Source organism: Equus caballus, chromosome 8 (genome assembly GCF_041296265.1).
Source record: "Equus caballus isolate H_3958 breed thoroughbred chromosome 8, TB-T2T, whole genome shotgun sequence".
In the NCBI taxonomy this organism is placed as follows: domain Eukaryota; kingdom Metazoa; phylum Chordata; class Mammalia; order Perissodactyla; family Equidae; genus Equus; species Equus caballus.
The window spans coordinates 99,316,206-99,343,732 of record NC_091691.1 but is presented as its reverse complement, the minus strand read 5'-3'; the positions used below and the strand labels follow the sequence as shown (position 1 = coordinate 99,343,732).

Here is a 27,527-nt window from a genome sequence, read left to right as displayed (position 1 = left end):
AACTCTACCATTCTTTCTCCTCTTTTCTACTTCTTTCTTACTCTGCCTTTCCTGTCTCCTGTTTTCTACTGCTCCGCCCACATTTGTCAGCACTCAGGCTTTAACACAACTAGACTTTTTCAGGTAAAACTCGGAAGTGTTTGGGCCCCGAATCCTTCCTGCTTCATCGTTTATCTCCAAAGCCTTATATAAGGCCTGGAACATAATATGTGCCTAACAAATGTTTGCTAAATATTTGGAGATGAGATAAAAGCTAGTAACATTTTTGGTCTCTTCTCAGTTGTCTGAAGCTCTCAAGACCAATATTTCTAATCCCTACTTTTACAGTGACTCATGCCCTCCACCTCAGAGCTACCTAAGCTAGATTTAATATTTTTGCAGCTTGTTAGGTATCCACTAACTATTCTTATTTTGTAAATATATACCTTAGCCTTGGTTGTTCCTAGGAGCTAGCTCAACTGTATGTACAGTATTTCCTTTGTAGAATCTCTCTCCTGGGTTAACAGCATCAGCCATCAGCACCTGCCTTCCTCCAGGAGGGAACAACATCTGTCAGCTCAAAAGTGCCCGCACAGAGGAGGGGGTAGTATCAGGGAAAACTCTTGCACTTTCTGAATTGTCCCTATTATCTAGTCAAATGTATTTACTATTAAGTAGGTTCTCATTTGGAAATGAAATGTGTTCACATGGAAACATAATCCTCAAAATGTATTCAGTGGTAAAGCAGTATGTTCTAGATGCAATAATTTCCTTAAAAAAGGGAGGGGGGGGCAGAGCTATCCCATGCATTTGCCTGTATGTGCAGTAAATATCCCTGTAAAACTGTAGGAAAAAATAATCGCATTGGTTGCCTGTATGAAATCTGCCTGGGGAATAGGACTGGGAAAGGCGACTTCCCAACTTTTAAATTTTGAACCATTATAATGTATTACCTATTCAAAAAGAATTAAATTAAGTAAGAAATAAAATTACTTGGAAGAAAAGGTGAGTCCTACAGTCCACACCCTTGTTGTACAGCTTAGGAAACTAAGACCCCAGCGAAATTAAGCTACTTGGTCAAAATCACACAATCGGCCCATGGCAAAGCTGGGAGTAATTTTCAACTCACAACTCAGGCCCTCCTAACCAATCAGGCTTCCACGCCTCTTAAGTTCATAGTTTCTGAGATGAGACTCCGGTTTCCACCTCGAGCCTAGCATAAAAACAGCAGACGAACCAGGATTTTATCGACAGCATTTTACACCAATTGTAAGCGTAGGACTCTTTATGTTCTTTCAGTACGAAATACATTCAACCGAGAGCCAAGTACCCTCGTTGTCAAAAGCATGAGTAGTTTCAATGAGACACTTAAAGAGTCCAAAGCATTGGTACTGGTACCATGATAAATGGTATGAAGCATGTCTTGGACAGCCTTAAAGGCAGATACTTGCTCATAAACTCATTAAATGGTCCTAATAGAGTCAGGTCACTCATATTCGCGCTGCAATTATTTCCAGGAACAAGTTCACCTTTACCTGGGTGTGCTTTCAATGCCCATTTTGTCAGTATTCGTATTTGTGTGACGTCTTCTTCTTATGCCTCATATTCCTACATTTTCTCTCATTATTTTTAAAATAATTATCAAGCCTCTTTCAAATATTTGCTTTTATTCACTGTAAATTATTTCTAAAGAAAGACTTCAAACTCAGGTAGATATATATTCAGACACGACATACACATTATCCAAATTTAACAAAACTACTGTATGTTAAAATTATAACAGAATAAATCCTCAAGTATCTATAGCCTCACCTTCTGGCTAAATCACAGACTTCGAGGCTCAAAGTCTGAAGCAGGGCCTTTCTGAGAATGATCCAGCAGTGTACTACTGCTGAGTATAATGCTTCCTTTGACAATGCAAAAAATTAATTATATATATATCTATAATAATCTGTCATTCTGTTCGCTGCCAATATTCTATTTGCATCTCCACAGACACACAATTTATGTTAGCACTGCAACAACAAGCAAGTAGAGCGAAGGGGCGCCACGGAGCATTGTGGACAGCCCAGCCCAAGATGCAGCCCCAATTTCCAATAAAACATGTACACACAATACATACTATTTTTAATGTCTATGTCTGAAAAGTGGTGTAACTTTTTAAGTTAAAATATGAGTTACAGGTCACAGAGCAGGGAGACGGTGAGGAGTGCAGGACTGTGAGCCACACGACTTAGGAGTCGTCTCAGTCCTGCCAAGTGCTGAGCGAGTTCTCTGCAAACCAGATTGTCACTCAGCTCAATTCTTCACCCAGAGATGAGCATGATTTCCATCCTGCCTACCCACGGGGTTGAAGTGAAGATCCAAGTTATAGCAAATGTACAACAAAAAATACCCACCAGTACTGCTAGAATTAAAGAGACAGACAAAACCAAGGATTGAGGAGGATATGGAGCAACTGGAAGTCTCACATACTGCCAGAAAAGAGGGAAAATCGCTACAATGACTCAAAAACTATTTGGCAGCATCAGCCAAAGCTGACCACATGCAAACCTTGTAACCCGGCAATTCTACTCCTGGGTATAGCCCTACAGAAATGTGAATATAAGTGCACCAAAAAGACATGTTTACAAATGCTCACTGAAGTGCTATTTTTAACACCCAGCAACTAAAAATAATGCAAATGCACTTCAACATAGAATGGGTAAATACATGGGAGCAGTCCACATAATGGAATACCATATAACAGAAAGAATGAACAACCTACTTCTAAACACAATAATGTAGCAAATCTCACATAGTGACCAAGAGAAGTCAGACATAAGGAAACATTCTGTATGATTTCATCTTATAAAGTTCAATAAATGGGCAAGACGTTGTTAGACTTCAGGATAGTGGTTTGTCTTATGAGGATGGGTATTGATTGGATGGAGCACAATGAGGACTTCCAGGGTGCTGTTAATGCCCCATTTCTTAACACAAGCAGTTACATGTGTGTGTGTACGTGTATATATGTGGGTTATAATAATCATATATATATGTTTGTGTGTGTGTATATGATTACTATAACCCATATAACCTAGGTGCTGATTACATGAGTTGTGAAGATTCTCTGAGCAGAACACTGCATGTTCTACATCTATATAAAGTTTACTTAAAAGGAAATTGCTATAATATACAACTTTCTTTTGTATTTCTGTCTTTTCCTCTAGATTTGGATCAACTAACTACGCCTAGCCTCCTTGGTAAACAAAGTTTCACTAGAACACGGCCACACTCATTGGTTTATGCATTATCTAAGGCAGCTTTCAGCCTACAGTATATCTGGGTAGTTACAGACACAGACCGTATGACCTAAACATTTACCATCCGGCCCTTCAGAGAAAAGTTTGCCAACTCCTACCCTAGATAGCAAACCACGATTCCACACCAGCCAGCCATCACTACTGCAATCCCTGGAATTTCCATTACATTCCACACTCCTCGGCACCACAGTGAAGTCCCCAGAGTGACAAAGGCATTAAGGGTTTATATATCCCATCCGTTATTCTCTACAGTAAACAGCCTTAATATTTACTTAAGTATAATCTCTTTAAAGCCAATAAAGACCTTTGTCTTAGTTGTGGGATAGAAAGACTGGATGCTCTCCTAAATAATAATCTTCAGAAAATTAATACGATAAAGGCGGGTGTCTACTTCACTCCTCTGCCTAACACTTGTGTACTTTGCATCTTTTTACCCGGTCCACAAAATGTTCTCTGCTAAGCATTTTCAAGCTGATAAATGCAATAATGAGCATTAAGGCCGTGGTTTGCAGCACACTGCTGAGCAATTCACAATATTTCCTAGAAAGGTGCAGAGCGTTTTCTAAGCTTATCAAGTGTGCCCCTAGGAGTTTGTGAGGTCATTTTAGGTAGCACAAGAATAACTTACAATTTTAATGGCTATTTATTTATTTTAAAGTGTCTTACTTGTATAATGTATACTTGACACTTTACATTATTAAGTATAATATCAGAATAGCGAGGTATTGGCAGAGGGATAAACACCTAGACTAATGGAGTAGAACTGAGAATGAAGAAATGAATCTATTCATCCATCATCAATTCATTTTCAACAAGGGTACCAAGACAATTAATGGGGAAAGAGCAGTCTCTTCAACAAATGGTTCGTGGACAAGTAGACATCCACACGTAAAACAACAAATTTGAACTCTCATCTCAACACATACAAAAATTAACTCAAAATGGATCAAAGACTTCAATTTAAGAACTAAAACTATAAAACTCTTAGAAGAAAACATAGGGAAAAAGCTTAATAACTATGAATTTGGCAGAGGTTTCTTAAATATGACATCAAAAGCACAAGCAACCAGGGGCCAGCCCAGTGGCACAGGGGTTAAGTTCGCATGTTCCGCTTCAGTGGCCTGGGGTTCACTGGTCCGGATCCCGGGTGCGGACATGGCATGGCTTGGCCCGCCATGCTGTGGTAGGCATCCTACATATAAACTAGAGGGAGATGGGCATGGATGTTAGCTCAGGGCCAGTCTTCCTCAGTGAAAAGAGGAGGATTGGCAGCAGTTAGCTCAGGGCTAATCTTCCAAAAAAAAAAAAAGTACAAACAACCAAAGAAAAAGTAAATTGGACTTCATCAAAATCTAAAACTTTTGTGCATCAAAGGATGCTATCAAGAAAATGAAAAGACAAACTAAAAAAATGGAAGAAAACATCTGCAAGTCAATTATCTGATAAGGATCTAGTATCCAGGATATTTAAAGAATTCTTACAACAACAAAAAGAAAACCCAATTAAAAAATGAGCATGAGCAACATATTTGAATAGACATTTCTCCAAAGATATACAAATGGCCAAGGAGTACATGAAAAGATGCTCAATATCATTAATCATTAGGGAAATGCAAATCAAAACAATGAGATACCATTTCACACCCACTAGGATAACCAAAATGAAAATAGCAACAGAAAATAACAAGCGTTGCTGAGGATGCAAAGAAACTGGAACCCTCATTCATTGCTGGTGGGCATCTGAAATGTCATAGCTGCTGTGAAAACAAGTTAATTACTATATGACCCAGCAATTCCACTCCTAGGTATACACCCAAAAGAAGACAGGTGTTCAAACAAAAGCAAATACACAAACGTTCACAGCCGCTCTATTCACAATAGTCAAAAAGTTAAAAAACATTAAGTCCATCAACAAACGAATGGATGCACAAACTGCGATGTATCTACACAATGCGATACTGTTCAGGTATAAAATGGGATGTCATACTGATGCAGCTACAGCATGGATGAAGCTTGAAATGGTACGCTAAGTGAAAGGAGCCAGGCACAAAAGGCCACATATTGCCTGATTCCACTTATATGAAAGATCCAGAATAGGTAAATCCAGAGACAGAAAACAGATGAGTAGCGGCCAGGGGCTGCGGGGAGGAGGGACATGGAGTGAATGCCTTATGGGTGCAGGGATTCTGTTTGGAGCTACTACATGATGGTGCTGTTGCAGAACTCTGTGAATGCACCTAATGCCAATGAATTGTGTACTTTTCAATGGTTACAATGGTAAATTTTATGTTATGCATATTTTACCACAATATATTGTCTTTGAGGTCTAAGACTATACGTAAAGTACATAAAAACAATACTCACAAAAGACAGGGGAAGGGAGCAGTAATTAGAATTAAAATGCTCTAACATCCTAGAATTTCCCGGCAAGTGGTAAAAATATTTATATTAAATTATAATATGTCAAAGATCATATCATATTCTCAAGGTAACCACTAAAAGAATAATAAAAGAGGGGACAGCCTGGTGGCACGGCACTTAAGTTCACACTCTCTGCTTCCGGGGCCTGGGGTTCACTGGTTCAGATCCTGGGCATGGACCTATGCACTACTCGTCAAGCAATGCTGTGGCAGGCATCCCACACATAAAGTACAGGAAAACGGGCACAGATGTTAGCTCAGGGCCAACCTTCCTCAGCAAAAAAAGGAGGATTGGTGACAGATGTTAGCTCAGGGCTAATCTCACCCCCCCCCCCAAAACAAAAAAGAATAGTAAAAGAATGCATATGTAGCAGGTTAATGGAAAGAGATAAGCACCATTTTAAAAATAGTGAGCCAAAAGAAGTCAAGAAGGAAAAGGGAGTATAAAATGATGAATCAAGTAGAAAACTAAAAGAGATGTCAGATGCAAACTCCAATTTATCAAGCACTGCCTAAAATGTAATTAGATTCAACGTGTCAATTAAAAGACGAAGATCATGAGGCTGTACTGAAAAAAAGAAAAAGGAGAAAGAAAAGCCAACTATGTGCTATTTACAAGTGACATAACTTCTATAAAAGGGCAGAAAGACTGAAAAGAAAAGGGTAGATGAAGAAATACGACTGGAACTCTCATCAAAGCAGTGGTGGGAGAGCCGTACAAACACCAGACAAAGGAGAGTTTATGGCAAAAAGCCTTACTAGAACAAAGCAGGTATTTCATAAGGAGAAAATGTTCATATACCAGGGAGATAGGACATTTTTAAATTTATACGGTTAGTAACACAGTTTCAAAAGATAGAACGTAAAGATTGACAGGAAACAAGGATAAATAGATAAATTTATGATCATAGCAGGAGACTTTAATACAATTTTTAATACAATTTACTACAATTTTGTAAGTAACAGGAAAAAAAAAGATACAATACATAGTCTTTTCAAATGCACATAAAACATTTACCAAATCTGAGCATAAAACATGAAACAAGTCTCAGTAAGTGTCAAATGATAATAAAATAATTCAAGCTTTATTCTGCAACATTAAATGAAACTAGAAATCAATAATGAAAGAAAGTAATTTAAAGAGTTCTAAATGTTTGGTAATGAAGCCACAACTTTTAAGTAACTTATGAGTCAACGTAGAAATCATGATAGAAATTAGAAAATACTTTATTTAATGAAAATAAAAATATACCATATCAAAACTTTTAGGATACACTTAAAAATGGGCTAATAAAGATAGCCTTAATGCACACAACTGTAAATGCATATATTAAAAAACAAGAAAGGCTGAAGATTAATTAAGTATCCATATCAAAAAGTTAGAAAAAAAACAACAGGAAATCAAACATAAAGTAGAAGGAAGGAAATGATAAAGAGAAGGAATTAACTGAATATAAAACCAACATTCATAAGTTGAATTGAAAGCCAAAACTTGGCTCTTCAAAAAGATTAATAAAATTGATAAAGCCCAGTAAGACTAAGAAAAGAAAAGGCACAATTTCTACTATCAGGAAAAAGAGGAAGGCTGCCACTAACTACAGCACCTAGAGGCACTGAAAATAAATAAAAGTGAGTAGTATGAAGAATTTTATGCTAATTTTAAATTTAGATGAATTCTTAGAAAAACAAAACTGACACAAGGAGAAATAGAAAATTTGAGTTATCCTGTATCTATTTAAGAAAATGAACCTGTAACTTAAAAATTTCACCCAAAGAAATCTCAAAATCCCCAACGGGGAAGTCTACCAAAGATTTAAAAACAACGTAATGGCAATCTTAATTTACAGGTCAATCTGTTTCATAAACATAGATACAAAAACCAAAGTATTTGCAAATCAAACCTAGATATACACAAAAAGGTTAACATCACAATAAGTTTAGTTTATTCCAGGGAGGTAAGTTTGGTTTAACATTAGAAAAAAAAATAATATAATTCACCTCAACAGAATAAAAAAGAAAAATTACATGATTATCACAATAAATGCAAAATAAACGTGATACAATTTAACACTCATTCATGATTAAAAATGCTTAGCAAAACAAGAGTGAAATTTATTGAATCTGATAAATAATATGTACCCCAAAAAGCCTACAATAAGCATCCTACTTAATAAGACAGAATAACTGAATAATTCTCTTGGAGTTGGGAACAAGCCGAAGACGTCTGTCATCCACTGCACTTAGTCATCACCAGAGTTCTCATCAGTTGAAGGGGCAAGACCAAAAGTAACAGAAGGGATAAGGACTGGAAACGAAGGGATAAATCTGTCAATACTAACAAATATGATCAAGCAGAAAATCCACAAGAATCTACAGATAAAGTATTAGAAATAGTAAATGAATATGTAAAAGACACTGGATACAAGACTAATTTTTAAAAATCAATTGTATTTCTATAATCAGCAACATATAGAAACTGAAATGTTTAAAACACTATAAACAGTGGTACCAGAAACCACCAAATACCTAGGACTAAACCTAACAATATATGTATAAGTCCCCTGCCTTGAAATTCTAAAACACCGTAGAGAGAAAACAATGAGGAAGTAAATCAACAACAGGACACATCGGGTTCACAGATTCACACTTGATTGTAAAGATGTTAATTCCACCCAAATTGATCTGCAGATTCAGTGCAACTCAAGCAAGATCCCAGCAAGTTTTTTGATGAAAAGGTAATCATGAGAAGGAAAACCAAAGCAGAGGACTCACACTTATACTACTAGATACCAAAACTCAGAATAAAAGTAGAGTAATTAAGACAGAATGAAACTGAGTAGGCAGAAACAAAAACCAATGGAAGAGAACCGAGTGCAGAAACAATTCTTCACCTATACAGTAACCTGATTTACAACAAAGCGGATACCGCAGTACAGCAAAGAAAGGATGGTCTTCTCAACAAATAGTTTGGTTTAACTAGATAACCACATGTGAAAAAAATCCTCACCCTTCCATCATAAACAAAACTCAATTTCAGATGGGATGTCAATCTAAAGGTGAGAAGTAAAACAATAAAAGCTTTTAGATGAAAACACAGGAAAATGTCTCTGTGTCCTTACAATTGTCAAAAATTCTTTAAACAGTTCCCAAAAGTACTAAGCATAAAGGAAAGTACTGATAAGTCGGGCAACATAAGATTAGGAACTTCGTTCATGAAAAGATATTCTTAAAAGAGTGAATAAGAGGGTACAAAGAACTTATATACAGTATATATAAAGAACTCCTATAAATCAGTAATAAAAAAGACATCCAACTCTTCACCAAACATACAGATGGCAAACAAGCATATGAAAGGATGCTCAACATCATGTGACATAAGGGAATTGCAAATTAAAACAAGGAGATGCCCACCCACATCTATTAGAATGTCTAAAATCCAAAAAAATCAATAATACCAAATGCTGGATGTAGAGCGACAGGAACTCTCTTGCTAGCAAGAACGCAAAATGGTACAGTCACTTTGGAAGAGTTTGGCAATTTCTTACAAAGCTAAACAGAGGCTCACTATACGATCCAGCAATCATGCTCCTCAGTATTACCCAAATGAGATGAAAATTTATGTCTACTCAAAAATCTGCACACAAAGGTTTATAGCAACTGTATTCATAATCACCAAAAACTGGAAGCAACCAAGATGTCCTTCAAAATGTAAATACATACATAAACTGTGATAAATCCATACAGTGGAATATTACTCAGCAATGAAATGAGCTATCAAGTCATGAAAAGACATAGAGGAATCTTAAATGCATGTTGCTTAGGAAAAGAAGCCAACCTGAAAAGGCCACCTACCATATGATTCAGACTACAGGACCTTCTAGGACAGGCAAAACTACCGAGACAGTGAACCCTAATGCGAACTGTGGACTTCAGTTAATAAATAATGTATCAAAACTGGTTCATTAATTGTTACAAATGTACCACACAGTTAAGGACAGGGGAGACTGGGAGGGGGGAAACAAGAGGTATACAGGAACTTAGTACTATTTGCTCAATTTCGTGTAAGCCTAACACCAATCTAAAAAATAAAGACTACTAACAAAAAAAAAACAAAAAAATTTTCAACCCAGTAGAAAAACAGGAAAAGACTTAAGAGCTTCATAAAAGAGAACAAGTGGCTACCAAACATGAAAACCTTATTAGCACAGAACTGCAAATTAAAAATCAAAACGAGATAACACTACACATTACCATAAAGGGTACACTGCTACAAGGACAGACGACACAGAGTGCTGCAGTGACTACAGAGCAACTGGAGCTCTCATACACTGCTGACAGGAGAGTGAACTGCACAATCACGCTAGAAAACTGTTCGGCAGTGTCCACTATGACCCACAAATGCACAAAAGTTCCTACAGCACTTATGTGTAAAAGCCGGAAACTGGAAATCACCCAAATATCTACAGTAGAAAGGATAAATCAAATGACAGTGTTCGTATAATGAAATACTATACAACTATGGAAATGAACACATTTCTGCTATATAATAGGGATAATCTCATAAAAACAAATATTGAACAAATGAACCCCGAAACAAAAAGGTACATACTGTGAATTCAATTCAGTTCAAAAACAGGTAAAACTGATCTGCGGTATCAGAAGATGACAGTGCAGGGGGCGGGGGGGGGGCGGGAGCAGGCAGCCGCAACTGGGAGGGAATGAGAGGAACTTTCAAGGTACTGCTTATGTTCTAGGCCCTGGTTACATACGAAAATTCCTGAAGCTCTTCACTTAAAATCTGTGCACTCTTCCATATAGATGTTCTATTCAATTAAAATAATACTCAAATACAATAATAAAGAGGTTTAAAAAAATACACATTTCTGGTTTCTCTTAAAAAATCATAAGCTATGGCAATAATTGAACAGAGGAGAGCAGGAGCCTGCCCTGTGGACACACGAGCTCTGGGATTCTCCACAACCCCCAGAGCCAGCCACCAACTGCTACTGTCACCTTCAGCTGCTTCCCTAGGTTGCACTACCCATTTGCCCCACAGACAACTGAGTTTTTTACTTCTGTATTGAGCACTGAGTCTCTTTACACAGCTTATTAGATTACATAAATTCTTAACTTTAATACACGACAGCAACAGTTTTCAACCACGCTGAGAGAAATTTTAGGGGAAGGCCCCTCAGAGGTGCAGGCTGTCTCTGAATCCCTCACGCTCCCTCTCAACCAGCACAGCTTTGCAGTAGGCCAGGTTCTCAGCCTCGACCACGCCATGGAGCCACCTGCAAGCTTTCGAAGCAGCGATGCCTGGGTCCCACCTCAGAGGCTCAGATGTAACTAGACTCAGGCAAGGCCTTGCCATCAGGAGATTTCAAAGCTATCAGGGGGTTCCATAACTGCTCCAAGGGTGAAATCTACCACTTGAGGCCTTGCTGTAACATTTCACATACCGGAGTCCTACAATTAAAAAGGAGTTTGAAAGCACTAATTCCTTGAGCACAAAGACAGTCTTGCACACAGGCACAAGCAAAGACCCTGATATACAACAAGTATTATCAAAAACTGCTAAATCGACTTTATCTAATGAGGAATTATGGGTTAGTACGGTTTTCCCAGGCTATTTTGCATCAAAGAACAAGATTTTTGAACCCATGTTAACTCACTACTTGATTCCAGGATCATAAAATCTTTAGATTTTGTGTTATCTAATCACACTTTCCTTAAAATACTAAACAGTCCAAGTTTCTGCCTACCTAAAAAGTCCAATGATGGAGAGGACAGGGTGCTCCTTTAAGAAGAAATCTTTTCATCCTTGGATACCTGACATCGTTAGGAAGTTATTAAGCAGAGTCTGTCTCCCCTTAACTGTTACCCACAACAGTATCTAGTTTTGCCCACAGAAGCATACAAGTCACCTTAAAAGCTGAGTACTGTATCTCCCCTGCCTTGTAAAACATTGAAGTGCTCCCACTTGTAGCTTACTCTAGCAGTCTCCTCCCCTTGGAGGGAAGAGTACAGAGTTCTTGAATCCACTCAAGAAAATCTAAGAGGGCCTGAACTGGTGATCTGAGCAAGAAATGACTTGCTCCCTCATTTGGCTCAAGGTCTGCGTGTTTCAGGTCTCTGGAAATTAAGTATTACAAATATCCCTCCAACAGAAAACAGACGCCTAGCAGGAGGCCAACTGAAGGTCCAAGCTAGGGAGGAAAATTTTGCGCCACTCTGGAAAAAACAGTTGGAAGCCACGTAAGATTTCCAAATGTGGTTTCCATCAAGGTCACAATTTCTGCTTATTGAGAATAAACTAAAGTAACTATGAAGGAAAAACTTCTCTCTCTTATCTCTATGTCCCAGGATGCTGCCAGGCACAAAGCAAGTGCTCAGCAAATGCTGCCCCATCAACTTGTTTACTTAGGTCCTAGGCTAACTGATTATCGCTTCAAGAAATGTTTCTGAGCAGGCCTACTCCTAGTCATTTCTCGAGGTTTCAGTTCCGACATCATTTTCTCTGGGGAAGCCTAGAATTCCAGTGCCCACTGTCTGCTGCCATAAGGGTTGCTACCATCACAGGACATGCACTGCCCTGGAGCCAAGGCAGAGACCCTGTCTGTGGTTGAATTCAGTATCCTGAGCCCCCAGCACAGTGCCCACATATCAAAGGAAGTGCTTTAAAATATTTTTTGAATAAATGCATTAACCCACATGTAGGGCTTTATATTTACCAAGAGAGAAAAATAAAATGCACACTTTGGACTCAAATGTAGATTCAAATCCCAACCCTGCCACTTACTAGATAGGTGGACCTGAGCTCACTTCCCAATGTGTAAAAATCCCCATCTATCTTTCAGGTTTTTCTTAGGAATAAAATCCATAATGAGTGACACTGAAAAGAAAACAATTTTGTATTATGAGAAACATTATTAAGAAAGTAAACTGAGAGAGCAACAGTCCTCAACCTTGGTCTCGGGATCCCTTTTCATTCTCAAATATTATTGAGGACCCCAAAGACCTTAATTTTATATAGGCCATATCTATTGATACTTGCTCTGTTAGAAATTAAAACTGAGCAACTTTTACATTTATTCATTTAAAAATAAATCTATTACACGTTAACATAAATAGATATTTTTATGAAAAATATATTCTCCCAAAAAATGTTAAAAAGTTTTCATTTTTACAAATCTTTTTAATGTCTGGCTTAATAGAAAACAGGCGGATCCTCACATCTGCCTCTGCATTCTCTGCTGCCACATCTTGTTTCTGAGTGAAATACAGAAGAGAACGCAGGTTGCTGCCATCCCCGCGCTGATTCGTGCTGGAAGCTCGGCAATTTTACCTCTAATTGCTGTTGCATGATTAGTGCAAACGGTAACCAAATTGTCTTAGTATCGTCATCAAAATATTGACCGTGCAGAGCCCTGGAAGCGTCTCCAGAACTGCGGGGCTCCGCGAACCACACTGACAGCCATTGTGGTAGAGGATGACTGGGGTGAGTGGGGAAAAGGCACTGTTAGGTTTGAGGAAGGCCTCTCTCAGGAAGGGGCACTGCAGTCTACAGAAGGAGCAACAGGAGGTGGCGTCTCCCCTTAAATAGAACAGGGAAGACTAACAAATGTGGCACCATCAAGGAACTAAAGGAGTGAACGCCAGATCGCGGCAAGAGAAAGGAGAGCCAGACACAGGCTGGAGGGGCTAACCCTGCAGGGGGGTGGCCTTCAGCCCAGGGAGGGACCCAGCGATGAGCTCTGCCGGGCGTGGCCCTGACTTCCATCTGGAGGACCCTGGGCTGGCGGGCCAGCCGGAGAGCTCGCGCAGAGGTCCCCCGGTGGGTGACACGACGGCTGGGCCGGGAGGTGACACCAGGGATGGAAGGACTGCGTGGGGCCAACTGGAAATACAAGTTTGCGGGAGAAGCTACAAGATTTAATTATGAGATGTCTTGGGGACTACAAGGAGAATTATTCTTAAGTTTGGGACTTGAAAAACCAAAGGACCAATGACGCCATTCGGAAAGATGGGGAGGACGCGGGAGAACAGGTCCCCCGCCTTACGTCGAGGCCAGCTTTGCGTGCTCTCCCTAAAGCCTTCCTGCAAGTCACGGGGAGTCCCTGCACCTCACACTACTTTCGGCAGGAGACACGTTAACAGAAATGTAAAGAGAGAAACACTGGGCAACACGAGGCCAAGGAAGGGGCGGGCGAGGCCGCGAGGTCCTCCTCGCAGGCCTCTGGGCCGCCGGCCGAAGCGCCGCAGCAGCACCGGCGGCGCCGCACCCCCGCCGGCCGGCGCCCGCCCCGCCGCGCCCCGCTCCCCGCCCGCCCGCGAGCCTGTCCGCCACGACGCGGGAACGCCTAGCGCGGCGCGTCCTGTGAGCGCTGTGAGCGCGGCGCCCACGCCTAGTCTTCACCTCTTTCCCCCTAAGCGCCGCGGGGGCGAAGCGAGACGCCGCGGCCGCGGGCTCCGGAGCCACCTCTCGCCGGGCTGGCAGTCCGCGCCCCGCCGGCGGCTGTCCTCACGGCCGGGAACCGCGCCCGCCGACGCCCGCAGGCCTCCGGGCCTCCGGCGGGACGGCACGCGGGGCCGGGGCCGCCCGTCCGCGCCGAGCGAGGCCGCCCACGCCGGGCCCGGCGACACGCGCTCCTCGTCAGCCCGGCCGGCCGGGCGGCCCGCCATTGCCGGCGGACGGGCGGGAGGGCGCCGTCTCCTCAGAGAGGCCTCCCACAGCCGGGGGGAGCGGCGGGCGGGCGGGAGGACGAGCGCGGAGGAGGGGGAGGAGGGCGCGGGAGGAGGAGGCCGAGGGGAGGGCGGAGGAGGCGGCGGCGCGCACCTCGCCCCCGGCCCCGCCGCCGCCGCCCGCCCGGCCCAGGAAAGTAGGCCCAGCCCGGCGGAGGGGCCGGCCGCGCCGCGCCGGTATCATTCCGCCCGCGCCCTGCGGCCCGGCAGTCGGGCGGCCGCAGGGCGCGGGCGGCGGCGACGGGTGCGGCGGTGGCCCCTTCCCGCCGGCCCCGGCCCCCGGCCTCGGCGCCGCTCCGCCGCCCCCGGCCCGGCCGCTCCCGGCGCCCCCCGCGCCGCATCCGGGGACTATATCGCGCGGAGCGGCACAGCGCGGACGGCGGGGCCGGGGCCGCTTACCGGTGTCGCCGCGCGCCTTGCTCTCCTTGGGCTTCGGGGGGCGGCCCCGCGGCATCGTCGGCGGCGGCGGCGGACCACCCCTCGGCGGCACACACACTCACACACATACACTCGGCGGAGCGCGCACGCGCGGGGACCGGCCGCGGGGGCGCGGCGCGCGCCCGGCCGAGCGGTGGAGGCGGGTGGAGCGGCCCGGGCGGGCGGGCCGCCGAGCCCCGGCCGAGCGCCCGCGGGCCTCACGGGGGAAAGGGGCCCGAGCGAGCGAACGGGAGAGCTAGAACCGCGCCGGCTTCGGCGGGTTCCATGGCCCGGCGGGCCGCGTTAGGGGCGTTGGGCGCGGGCGCGCGGTGGGGGCGGGGAGGGCGCCGTGCGCATGCGTGCTCCGCCATTCGGGCCTGCTGCGGACGGCCGGCGAGCGGGCCGCGATCACCCGGCAGTCCCGGCCCTCCGACGCCGGCCCGAGGGGCGAGCGGGCCGCGGTCACCCGGCAGCTTGGGCCCTCAGTTGGCCAACCCGAAGGGGCGGGCGGCGAGCTGCGCCGGCGGTGGGGCACTTGGGCAGGAAAGGTGCCCGTGGCAGAGGCGGAGGACAGGGAAGCGCAGCCGGGGCGCCCTGCGGGCCGGGGCTGAGTGTGTGTGCACGGGCGTGTGCCACGTTCACTACACTCGTCGTCCCGCTCCGGGAAGGCGCCGGGACACCCTGCGCAAGCTGGAGTGGCCAGGCGCCTGGGCACCGAAAGTTAGCCAGGACGTCCGGCTTGCACGGAGGGAGCCACCCGGAAGCCAGTGTTGTTGCGGTGTGATGTAAGACATTAAAATGCAGTGTCACACGTGCCGGTCTGGTTTGTTGTTCGCATTCACTTCCACGCGATCCCAGCGCAGCCACGTGACGGCGAGCGCGGCTGAGGTCGCGGGGCGGGGTCAGCGGGGGGCCGGAGCCTTGCTAGGGAAGCAGAAGGTGGTCTCACGGAGCCGAGCGTCCGCAGAAAGATGGGCTCAGAGCGACCAACAGTGATGCCCAGCTGCGTGTAAGGTGTCATGAGGGAGCAGAAAGGTCCCCCAAAACACCGGGGACCACGGGGCAGGGAAGACACAGAGCTACTCAGAATGTTATAACAGACGTTTAAGAAGTCCACGGAGGTCTTTAAGGACAACGTTAATTACAATCAGAAAAATAAATAGGAAGGCCCTCTTTTCACTGATTCTTGGTAAATGGTTGCGTTCTAACAGATGGTAAGAAAGGGCTTTCCAGGTGCGGGCAAAAGGGTAAAGGAGGAAAAACCCCAAAGTTAATGGAGAGTCAATCTGTAAGGTGTTTTACCTGCGTTGACTTATGTTTACACATCTTCATCCAGTTCCTAAAAAAATCTAGGCAGATAATCATGTTTAAAAAGAAACAAGCTCAGAGGTTATTTAACCTCCAACATCCGCCAACCAGTGAATGACAAATGGGTTTTTTCATTTTATCAATATCTGCTGTTTTGAACTGCTGCTTAGGTTTTAGGGCTTTACATAAAATACTTCTAATCGTTACAACAATCCTGCAACCGTTTACAGGTGATGGTACTGTTTCACAGATGATGATACTGAGGTTCAGGGGGTTAATTTACTTAAGTAAGCCTACATAGCCTGTAAGGAAATCCAAGACTCAAACCAAATCTGCTCACCTGTTAATCCCGTGCACCTAGTTGCATCAAAACAGAAAGCTACATGAGTTTAGAAAAATACGACAGTATTTCCATATGCATATTAGGGCTGGAGTAGGATGTCAGGTTGAGAAAATAGACTGGAGGCAGATCATAAGAATCCTTGGCCATTTGTAAACCAATTTGGATGATGATGTGTGTATAAATGTATACCCTATTTTGTTCTGAAAAGAATTTGAAGTAGTTTATATCAGAATAAGATAAATAGATGAGGAAGTCAGGATGAAGGAAAAAAGAGTAGGAAGTCACAGGGAGTAAGTATCTAAACTAATAAAGTCCTATGTGGTTATGAAAGGCAAGTAGGAAATTGAACTCCAGGTTTCTTAGGCCAAGTAAAGGAGTAGACATGGGTAGTTACAAGATTCTCACCCACCCATGAAAGAGCTGTGTCCCTATATCTGTATGCCTGTGCACTTTCCCAGGATTCTTTTTTTTTACCATGCATGCATACATACACACACACACACACACACACACACATAATATCATCTGTAAACAGAGACAATTTTATTTCTTCCCTTTTGATTTGGATGGCTTTTATTTCTTTTTCTTGCCTAATTGCTCTGGCTAGGACTTCCAGTGCCATGTTGAGTAGGAGTGATAAGAGTGGACACCCTTGTCACAATTCTTAGTGGGAAAGCTTTGAACATTTCACGATTGAGTATGATGTTAGCTATGGATTTCTCATATATGGACTTTATTATGTTGAGACCCATTCTTTGTATAACCAATTTATTGAGAGTTTTTATCATGAAAGGGTGTTGAATTTTGTCAAATGCTTTTTCTGCATCTGTTGAGATGAACATTTGATTTCTCTTTCATTCTATTAATGTGGTGTATCAATTTATTGATTTGCATTGCTTTCCATGGATAAATTCCACTTGATCATTGTGTATAATCCTTTCCATGCACTGTGTGAATTCAGTTTGTTACTATTTTGTTGAAAATTTTTGCACATATTTATCAGGGACGTTGGCCTATAGTTTTCTTATAGTGTCTTTATTTTGCTTCAGTATCAGGGTAATTCTGACCTCATAAAATGAGTTTGGGAGTATTTCCTCTCTTCAGTTTTTGGAAGAGATTGAGAAGGATTGGTGTTAATTCTTTAAGTGTTTGGTAGAATTCACTGGTGAAACCATCTGATCCTGGACTTTTCTTTGGTGGGAAGTTTTTGATTGCTATTTGAATCTCCTTACTCATTATTGGTCTGTTCAAATTTTCTGTTTCTTCATGATTCAATCTTGGTAGGTTGTATGTAGGTTTTCTAGACTCATCCTCCTGGATGTCTTAGAGGGCTCCGTAGAGAGCTGCTCTTTTCTTCCTTTCCAGTTTTAAATTGATAACTATATCAGACATAAAAAATGGGGCATAAAACATATGCTCCCCACATCCACTACACAGGGCACAGCTAGAGAACAGGGCCAACACCCTGGAAGACCCGTGTGTGCTGCTCCCTGAGGGGGTCCTTCCTCCTCCCTGGATGACCCACCCCTCTCTCCCCCTCCCCCCACCCTCGGCCGTGGACCTAGAGATACTCTCCCTAATGTGCTCCTCCCTGAGGACATCCTCCTCCAAGAGGTACCTGCTTTCCTGATACTATGATAATCATCCCCTTGACTTTATGATTGTGCAAATCTCCTTGATGACTTTAAATAAATGAAGTATTGGTCAATTGGTCCAGTTTTTGAACTTTTTCTTAAAATTCTTCTGTGTCTTTCTTCTTTGTTCAATATTGGGCTTGTGAGGTTCGTTGATGTTGATGCGTGTAGCTGTAGTTCACTTATTTTCACTGTTATATAGTATTTTGTTGTAAGACTGTGGATAATTTATTCATTCAATCCACTTTTGATGGACTTTCAGGTTATGTTCAGGGTTTTGTTGTTTTGTTTTTAGTGAACATGCTGCTATGAGTGTTCTTATACTTGCCTTCTGGTATTGATTTTTTTAATACAGTATGAAAAATATTTGTATCTATTATATTTTGCTTTCAATTTTTCCCAAGTCATCGGAGTTTACTTTCTCTGCTTTCTTGCCTTCTTTTGAATTGACATTTTTTTTCTCATTCTACCTTTTCCCCTTTACTAATTTGAAAGTTATATACTTTTTTCTATTGAGGACACCCTAGAAACTTCAAGATGATACTTATGAAAGTAGAATGTTAATCAATATATTTACCCTTCTTCTAATTTACATACTATTGTTCTGTGTTTTAATTCTACTTTTAAACTGCAGAAGATATTATTATATTATTTTATTTAGTCTAATTTGTCTAGATATACCAATAAATGTCCCATTTTTATGTCCACTACATTCCTTCTTGTATCTCTGACTTTCTTCTTCTCTTTTTTTCTGTTTCATATACATACTTTATAATTTCACTTAGTGAACATGACTAGTGGCAAACACTCTCACTTTTTGTTTACCTGAAAATGTCTTTGTTTTGTTCTCATTCTTAAAAGATACTTTTTCTGGTTAAATAATTCTAGGTTGACAATTATTTTCTTTCAATCCACTGAAAATATTTGATTTTTAGATTGGCTGCTGTTGTGGGTGATGAAGAGCCAGCTATCAGTCTTCATTCTTTCAGAAGTCATCATCTTTTCCACTGGAAGCTTTTAAGACCTTCTCTCAGCCATTGGTGTCTTGCAGATTCATCATGGCGTGACTAAGTGTGGATTCTTTTCATTTATACTTTCAGGGATTCATTAGGAGTTCTCAGGAATTATTCTTACAAATAGGGCCTTGACCCCGCTCTTTCTCTTTCTCCTAGAATTCCAACCAGATTTATGATAGACCTTATCACTTTATTCTCCATGTTTCTTAACTTTTCTTTCATATTTTCTGTCTCTTTTTCTCTCTGTACTGCATTCTGAATAATTTTTTTAGATTTATTTTGCAATTCATCAATTTTATCTTCTGCTATGTCTTCAGTTAAACCTATCTATTAAGTTTGATTATTCAATTACTTTTTGTTTATCTTTTGTAATTTGGTTCTTTTTCAAATCTGTTTGGTAAATTTTTCCAACTTTTTAATGATAAAATCAAACATACAAAAATATGTTGAAAGAATAGTATAATGAATTCCTGTATAACGAATACCTAGATTCAACAATCTTAATATTTTTGCCGTATTTGCTTTATCGATTTATTTTTCTACCAAACTGCTTGAACTAAACTGCAGACATCACAACGTTTTATCCCTATATACTTCAGCATGAATATCCTAAGAGTACTGGCATTTTCTTACATAACCAAAATACCATTATTATAACTAAGAAAAATACTAGTAATCTAATATATTTAATACCTAGTCCATATTCAAATACTCCCAATTGTCCCTAAAGTTTCTTATTTTCCTAATCAGAATGCAATAAGGATTCATGTCTTAAGTTTTTATTGTGCCTCATTTATTTTTAACAGTTTTACTGAGATATAATTAACATACAATAGACTACACATATTAAAAGGTGAAGTTTGATAAGTTTGGGGCATTTCAAGATGTGAAACCATCAGTAGAATTAAGGCGGGAACATATCCTATCACCCCAAATGCTTCCTTTTCCTCTTTGTACTCCTTCCCTCTACTCCCTGCTCCCCAATTCCCAGGGAACCATTGATCTTCTTTTGGTCACTATATATTAGATTGCATTTTCTAGAATTTTATAAATGTGGAATCATACAATATGTATTCTTTTTGTCTAACTTCTTTCACTTGGAATAGTTATTTGAGATCTATCTATGTTGTTGCATGAATCAATAGTTCATTCCTATTTATTGCTGAATAGTTTTTTTTTTTATTGAGGTATAATTTGACATATAACATTATGTTAGTTTCGGGTGTACAACATGATTCAATAATTGTATATATTGCCAGATTATCACCACAATAAGTTTAGTTAACACCCATCACCACACATAGTTACAATTTTTTTTTCTTTGTGATGAGAACTTTTAAGATTTACTGTCTCTTAGCAACTTTCAAATATACAATACTGTGTTATCAACTATAGTCACCACACTTAACATGACATTCCCAGGACTTACTTGTTTCATAAAAATGTGGAACACCACAAATTTGCATGTCATCCTTGCACAGGGACCATGCTAATCTTGTCTGTATCATTCCAATTTTGGTATATGTGCTGCCAAAGAGAGCACTGGATAGCATTTCATTGTATGGATTACCACTGTTTCTCTAGCCACCACCTGTTGTTGGACATTTGGGTTGTTTTCAGGTAGTGACTATTTTAAACAAGGCTTGGACTAAGGAGAGATAAACAAGGCTTCTTATGCACAAAACTGAAGGAGGCGCTCATCTTCCTTTTTGTGCAAATGTTCCACTTGCCTCACCCTCATACCAGCCCTGATCACAGATAAAGCTGCTATGATTGTTTGTGTCGAGTCTTGGCATGGACCTGCTTTCCATGTCTCTTGGGTGAACACTTAGGAGTGGAATGGCAGGGTCGTATGGTAGTTGTGTCTTTAATTTTTTTTGCTAAACTGTTTTCCACAGTGGTTGTACAACCTTCCGTTTCTACCAGCAATACATGACATTCTAGTCCCTACTACCTCACCAAATTTGGTATGTCAGCCTTTTGAATTTTAGTCTTTCTAGCGGGTGTGTTAACAGTATCTCATTGTGGTTTTTATTTGCCTTTCTCTAATAACTACTGATGTTGAGCATCTTTTCTTCTGCTTATTTGCTATCCATGTATTGTCTTTGGTGTAGTATCTGTTCAAATCTTTTGCCCGTTTTGAATTGGATTGTTTGTCATCTTATTACTGAGTTGTAAAGTTGTTTACGTATCTCAAATGCAGTTTCTTTGTCAGACACATGTTTTTCAGTATTTTCTCCTTGTAGGTGGCCTGCCTTTTCATCTCCATAACAGTGCCTTTTGAATGGTATAAGTTTTTATTTTTTTGAAGTCTAAATTATCAATTGTTCCATCATTTTGTGTCATTTTTAAGAAACTTTGCCAAACCCAAAGTCATTAAGATTTCCTGTGTTTTCTTCTGGAAGTTTCAGCTTTTAGATTTAGATCTTTCTCAATTTTGAGTTAATTCTTTTATGTGGTATGAGGTAAAAAAATGAAAAGTTTCTTTTTTTTCAATATACTATCCAATTTTTCTAGTACCATTTGTTTAAAAGATTACCATTTCTCTATGGAAATGCCTTGTCAGCATTGTTTAAAATTAACTGGGAGCTTGCCCTATTGCCAAGTGGTTAGAGTTCCGTGCACTCTACTCCAGTGGCCCAGGTTTGTAGGTTCGGATCCCGGGCATGGACGTACTCTACTCTTGGCCACGCTGTGGAGGCATCCCACATACAAAATAGGGGAAGATTGGCATGGATATTAGGTCAGGGCTAATCTTCCCCAAGCAAAAAAAAAGAAGAAGAAGATTGGCAATGGATGTTAGCTCAGGGCAAATCTTCCTCAACAACAACAAAAAGATTAATTGATCATATATGTATAGGTCTACTTTGGACTCTGTTCTGTTCTATTCCTTTATTCATCTTTTCTCCAATGCCACACTGTCTTTATTACTACTATAGCTTTATCATAAGTCTTGAAACCAAGTAGTGTTAAGTTCTCCAACTTTTTTTTCTTTTCAAAATTGTTTTGGCTATTCTAAGTCCTTTTTGACATTTCCTAAATTTTAAAATCTGCTTGTCAATTTCTTTAAAAGAAAAAAAAGGCCAGCTGAGATTTCAAGAATTGCTTTTAATCCATAGATTGATTTGGTAGAAATTCACACCTTATCAATATTGAGTTATCCAACCTATGACCACAGTATCTCTCTCCATCTACTCAAGTCTCCCTTAATTTCTCTCAGCTGTGTATTGTAGTTTTTAGTGTTGAAGTCTTGCCCATCTTTGTCAAGTATATCCCTCCTAAGTATTTCATATTTTTGATGTAAAATTAAATATATTGTTTATCTAGTTTCAAATTGATTGTTCAATATTGGTCTTTATCCTGAAAACTTGCTAAACTTATTTATAAGTTATAGTAGCTTTTTCTGTAGATTCCAAAAGGATTTTTTAAATAGATGATTATAATTTCCACAAGTAAAGTGTTTTACTTATTTTCCAATATGGAGACTTTTATTTCTTCTTCTGGCTTTACTGCACTAGCTAGAACCTCTAACACTAGTTCTGGTACTAATGGAGAGATGTGTTAACAGCAAATACCCTTTTCCCCCTGATATTAGAGAGAAAGAATTGAGAGTTTCACCATTAATATGATATTAGCTATAGGGCTTTTACAGTTGCCCTGTATCAAACTGAGGACATTCCCTTCTTTTCCTAGATTGTGAGAGTTTCTGTAATCAATGAAGGTTGGATTTGGTAAAATTTTGTTAAGAATTTTTGCATCTATGTTCATGAGGGAGACTAGACTGTAGTTCTTTAGTTGCTGTTGTTTTGTTCTTGCAATGTGTTTTTCTGGTCTTAGGACCAGAGTGACACTAATCTCACAGAAGGAAGTGTGCAGTAGTCCTTTCTCTTGAACTTTATGGAAGAGTTAGCATTAGCTCACTCTTCAAGCCATAGAAACACAGTTTGGCCTTTTCGATTTGTTGTTGTGATTGTTGTCTGTTTCTCAGCTGTCAAGGATTAAAGTTATACCAGCAAGTAGGATTCAGGTTAAAGGCAAAGAAGGAAACAGAAGCACAGGGCCTCAACCATTTGCCACCAGGCATATTGACGCATTGAATCTCTTTCAGTTTTCTTAGGGACAGAAGTGAGCATCGTGACTCCCATTGTACAGGGGCTTGTTGAACGAGGTGGAGTCACTCGCCTAAGACAACGTAAGTAAGTCTTGGAGCACAGACTGGAAAGCAGATCTCCAGGGCTCCAGATCCTTGTGCTCTTTCCTACACCAGATGAGCAAATCAGAGTATATGCCTAGTAGTTCTGTAAACTAAGATCGGGGAGTGTGAATTTGAGTTCACTCCAGAGTTATTTAAATTCACAGATTCCAAATTGAAGTAGACTCTGAAATCTGCCTGAAGTTGAAACTCCTGGAGTAATTCCAGGCATAAACAGACTTAGTTTAGCACCTAAGAAAATGGAAATAATATGATTATAGAAATAATAACAATAATTTATAATGAGCAGATGAATAAAATGATTGCTAAATACAAGCTAGAATTCGTAGTGATACCAGTGGGCCTCATCTCATGACTCTCTCAGGAAGCGCTCAATAGCCCGGGAAAATGGACACAGTCCCACATGGAAGGGATGGTGTGAGGACCAGCAAGGGACTGACTTGGGGCGGGCACGTGGGGTGCTGAGGGAGTAGGAGGAATCTAGGGTGCAAAAGCATGGTTCCACAAAGCATAGTCAGCTGATTTGAAATAAGGAATGATGTTATTCAAACAGCACTTGAATAAGGAAGCAAAGGATGTGTGAAGGGGAATAGTGTCTGAGAGATAAGGAAACAGTGAGGCTTGATGGGGGTGGAGGGCACGCTCAGCAGTGATCGAGTGGAGCAGTTCAGAAAAAGAAAGTTTGCCCTCAGTGCGGGGACTCTAAGACACCAGAGGGGAGAACAGTTGTGAACAATGACAAGTTCTGGAGTGTGGTCGTGTAAGTGATTGCTTTATTTTATCTGTTGGTCTATCTATCACCTATTTATCATCTATCATCTATCTATCAATCTATCTATCTATCTATCAATCTATCTATCACCTCCCTGCGATTCACTGAATGCTCACTGTGCACCAGGCACTGTGCCACCCTCTTTAACGACAGTCCCCCTGTCACTCCTGTAACTACAAAAGTAATGAGTGGAGAAACTGAGGAACATGAGGGTTAAATCTGCTAGAAATTTAAAATGGCGTTAAGGACAGAACGCAGATTTTAGGCTCTTTATTCCAAAGACTACTATTAATTTATAGAGATACAGTGTTCACTTTTCTAAAACTATATAAAATAACAGATTCAGCCCTGAGAAATGCTAAAGAAGGAACAGGCAAAACATCAAAACTCCGAATAAAATTTTCACATTATCCTAAAGATATAATAGGGACAAAGAGGCATTTAAATTAAATTCGGGGGCATTCTGAAATTTCGCATCTTTCAAAACAATACCTCTTTATCCCCTTTGAGTGAAATGCTTTATCTGTGTTCTCGCTTGATCCTTATACCATCTGAGGCAGACAAGGAGTGTTAGTCCACTTTGACACGAGGCCACTGAGGCCCAAAGGGGTGAAGGGACTTTCTTGCTCGAGGTTGGTGGAAAGTAAACAGCAGAGCTGTTCTCCACAGACCAGATCTGCAGCCTGAGCTTCCCCCACGTGGTCTCCACCCGCACCATCACCATGTCCCTCGTGCAAGTCTATGCCCAGATCCCACACCAGCTCCCTCCAGCCCTCGTGTGTCCTGGACTCTACTTTTTTCTTTATTCACCTGCACCCAGGATCGAGGCAGAAGTACCTATTTCAACTCTGATTCCAGCAGCAGAAGATGTAACGTGCTCACTCCTCACATGAGACACATTCTTCATGGACCAGCAATTCAACGAGGTTCGTTTTTCATTGTATGGCTTAAGGGCTTCGCGTTGGTGGGAAGCTGTGTTCGCTCATAAGAGGAACTGCTCAGCACGTTCTCCTGTGGCTGCAGACTCATCACCAGCCAGTTCCTGGGAAAAAGTGATAAACTCTCTTGGAAGGGACACATATATCTCTTCTGACACAGCTACATGGACTCTTCTCCAAACTCTGCAGCCATCCTCCCCATTCAGTGAAATAAAGTGTAGATTTACTGTATTTAATTGCACTCAATAAATCTTCTGAATTTCCGTTTCCAGAAAATGTCCCCAGGCAGCATGGAGTATGAACTTCAGTGACATAAACTATCTTTCCCGAAGTATGACCTATGTGTATACTTCCACTTACATAAATAAAAACACACCACGTGTTCTGGTATTCCATGGGAATGTCACCCTGTGGTAATTTTGCAGGCCCACTGGCCTTCAGCCTTGACTAATAGCTTCAGTTCATTCTTCCAGGAAATTGGAGAAGCTGTTTTCATTCCGTGTTGGGAGCAGGAGTCTGATCATTTTTCTCCTGAGTAGATAACATATAAAAATGTTCTTAATTGTCTCTCATATTTGGAGGCAGGAAACCATCATCTGTTCAATTCCTCCCTCAAAATAAGAGGTTTTATGTAAACTGAGCCTTCCTGCCAGTCAATTAACCTCAACTAACCCCCAGCTGCACCTGCCCGGGTGGGGTGGAGCCGACCCACCATGGACTACACCCTCGTAGACACACTCAGATTACAAGAGTTTTCTACAGTCAGCATGTTGAGGGGTGACGGTTGCTCTGTGAACTTAGAAACTTCCAACACATTTTCTCCCATAAATTCCTCAGAGTTGCTGCAGACAGCTTTTCATTTCACAGAAAATAGAGAGTCAGGCTGTGTTACCCCAGGAAAATCACTTTACCTTTCCAGGTCTCAAACTGTAAGATGAGAAAGTTGAACTGGCAGCTCTCTGAGGTTCCTGCGTGGTTTTAATGTTCTATGACTGCTCTATGCTTCAACCCTAAAACACCAAACACTATTTTTTCAGGAAGAGTGTTGGATAGAGGTTAAAAGTCCATGGCCCCTGGGCACGTACACTTCCAGGGTTCCAGGGCTCCTGCTTGCCCCTTGGTCACAGGCGTGACCTGGCTATAATAAAAATGAAAATATGCAAACCCAGCCCCAGCCTCATGTGTGCAGCTCACTGTCGCCAGCTGCCAGTCTCTGGGGAGGGTGGGTGCACAGAGGCAGCCACATTTAAGGAGAGGACGGTATCCCACCCATGTGTCTTGAATCCTAAACACAGCCAGCCCCGGTGGCTGGGAGCGTTACTGGGGCCAAGCAAAGAGGAAGGCGGCGCCATCCCGTCCCGCTCCCTCCTGCCACCTGCTCCTGTCCTTCTGGTCTCCTTGCAGACCTCAGTCCCACTGGCCCCCGCACACACGTTCAGTGTTGCTTCTCCAGTAGCTTCTCAGCTCCAGTACAGGACATACACGGGATCTTAGGTCTAGAGACATTCTCAGGTGTGTCTTCACTTCTCTCGCCTCCAGACCTTGTTAGAACACCCAGTCTGGGTCTGCACAGCTCCTTTCTCATCGTCTGCTGGCCTCACTGCAGACCAGGTGTGGGTCTCCTCCAAGACACACATGTCATGCGTGTGGTTCACTCAGCCTGCACCCCAGCTCCCACACAGCCGTGTCTGCGCCCTGATCGCGCTCCTCAAACCCTCCGTTGTCTCACCAGGAAGCCTCTGAACCGCGTGCTCTCTCTATTGCTCCCCCTCAGGACCCCAGGCTGTGCTCCCTTCCCGGCCCTGTAGCGGAGACCCTCCCCACGGATCCCAACTCCCCACCTCCACGTCCCCCGGGGGAAGCTCCCAGTCTCTGTGGGGTGCATTTCTCCTCCTGAGCCCTGGAGCTCCGGACCCACACTTCACACACCTGTCGGGGCTTCCCACAGCCCTGGCCTAGTGTCGCCTCAAAGCCATCTGTTCAAACGCCAGCCTGCCTTCCACCCCATGGAAACCGCCCCTCCTCTGCTGGGGATCTTGGTTCCTAAGACGTGGATGGCTTCCTCACCTGCGTCAGTCTGTGCTTTCTCTGATGGTTAGCTTTCCTCGTCCCTTAAAGCTAGTCACCGGATTCAGCTAATTTTATCCCCATCTCCTCCTCCCCATCCTGCTGCCAGAGCCGATTCTTGACTGGCTTCCTCCTGACTTGTGCCTCTGTCTCCTAGAAAACGTCCCTGTTTGCAGACTCTCTGTCACTACCCATCTTCTGTCCTGCCATCAGAGCTATCTTTCTAAAATTTAAGCCTGACCTTTTCACTCCTAAGCTAAAATATTCCGATGGCCTGCCCATTCCTGTACTGTGAATGTTAAAATATGTTTTTTTTAATTAAGGTTATGATAGTTAACAACCTTGTGAAATTACAGTTGTACATCATTATTAGT

At 42.1% G+C, this 27,527-nt stretch overlaps 1 protein-coding gene, 1 long non-coding RNA gene and 1 other non-coding gene across 17 annotated transcripts in view; 1 reads left to right on the top strand and 2 right to left on the bottom strand.

The window, feature by feature from the left end:
* Positions 1-15,176, bottom strand: part of ZNF236 (zinc finger protein 236) — a 117,646-nt gene extending 102,470 nt beyond the window's left edge. For 7 of the 15 annotated variants that reach the window (XR_011441641.1, XR_011441642.1, XM_023648000.2 and 4 more), the window contains exon 1: positions 14,845-15,164. Coding sequence is in view for 8 of the 15 variants with exons in the window: in XM_023648000.2 (XP_023503768.1) it covers positions 14,845-14,899 (55 nt within the window). In the remaining 7 variants the exon portion in view is untranslated. Of the gene's footprint in view, positions 1-12,502; positions 12,596-14,119; positions 14,260-14,844 lie in introns of those variants that run through there. The other 8 variants (XR_011441643.1, XM_023648002.2, XM_023648007.2 and 5 more) reach the window with 3 other exon arrangements.
* A 570-nt stretch (positions 15,177-15,746) lies between these two features.
* Positions 15,747-25,317, top strand: LOC138925450 (uncharacterized). The gene is made up of 3 exons (XR_011441645.1): positions 15,747-15,871; positions 23,272-23,355; positions 24,969-25,317. It is a non-coding gene; the product is annotated as an uncharacterized lncRNA (long non-coding RNA).
* LOC111774845 (U6 spliceosomal RNA) lies at positions 20,600-20,706 on the bottom strand. The gene has a single exon (XR_002810148.1). It is a non-coding gene; the product is annotated as a U6 spliceosomal RNA (small nuclear RNA).
* Positions 25,318-27,527: the final 2,210 nt, after the last annotated feature.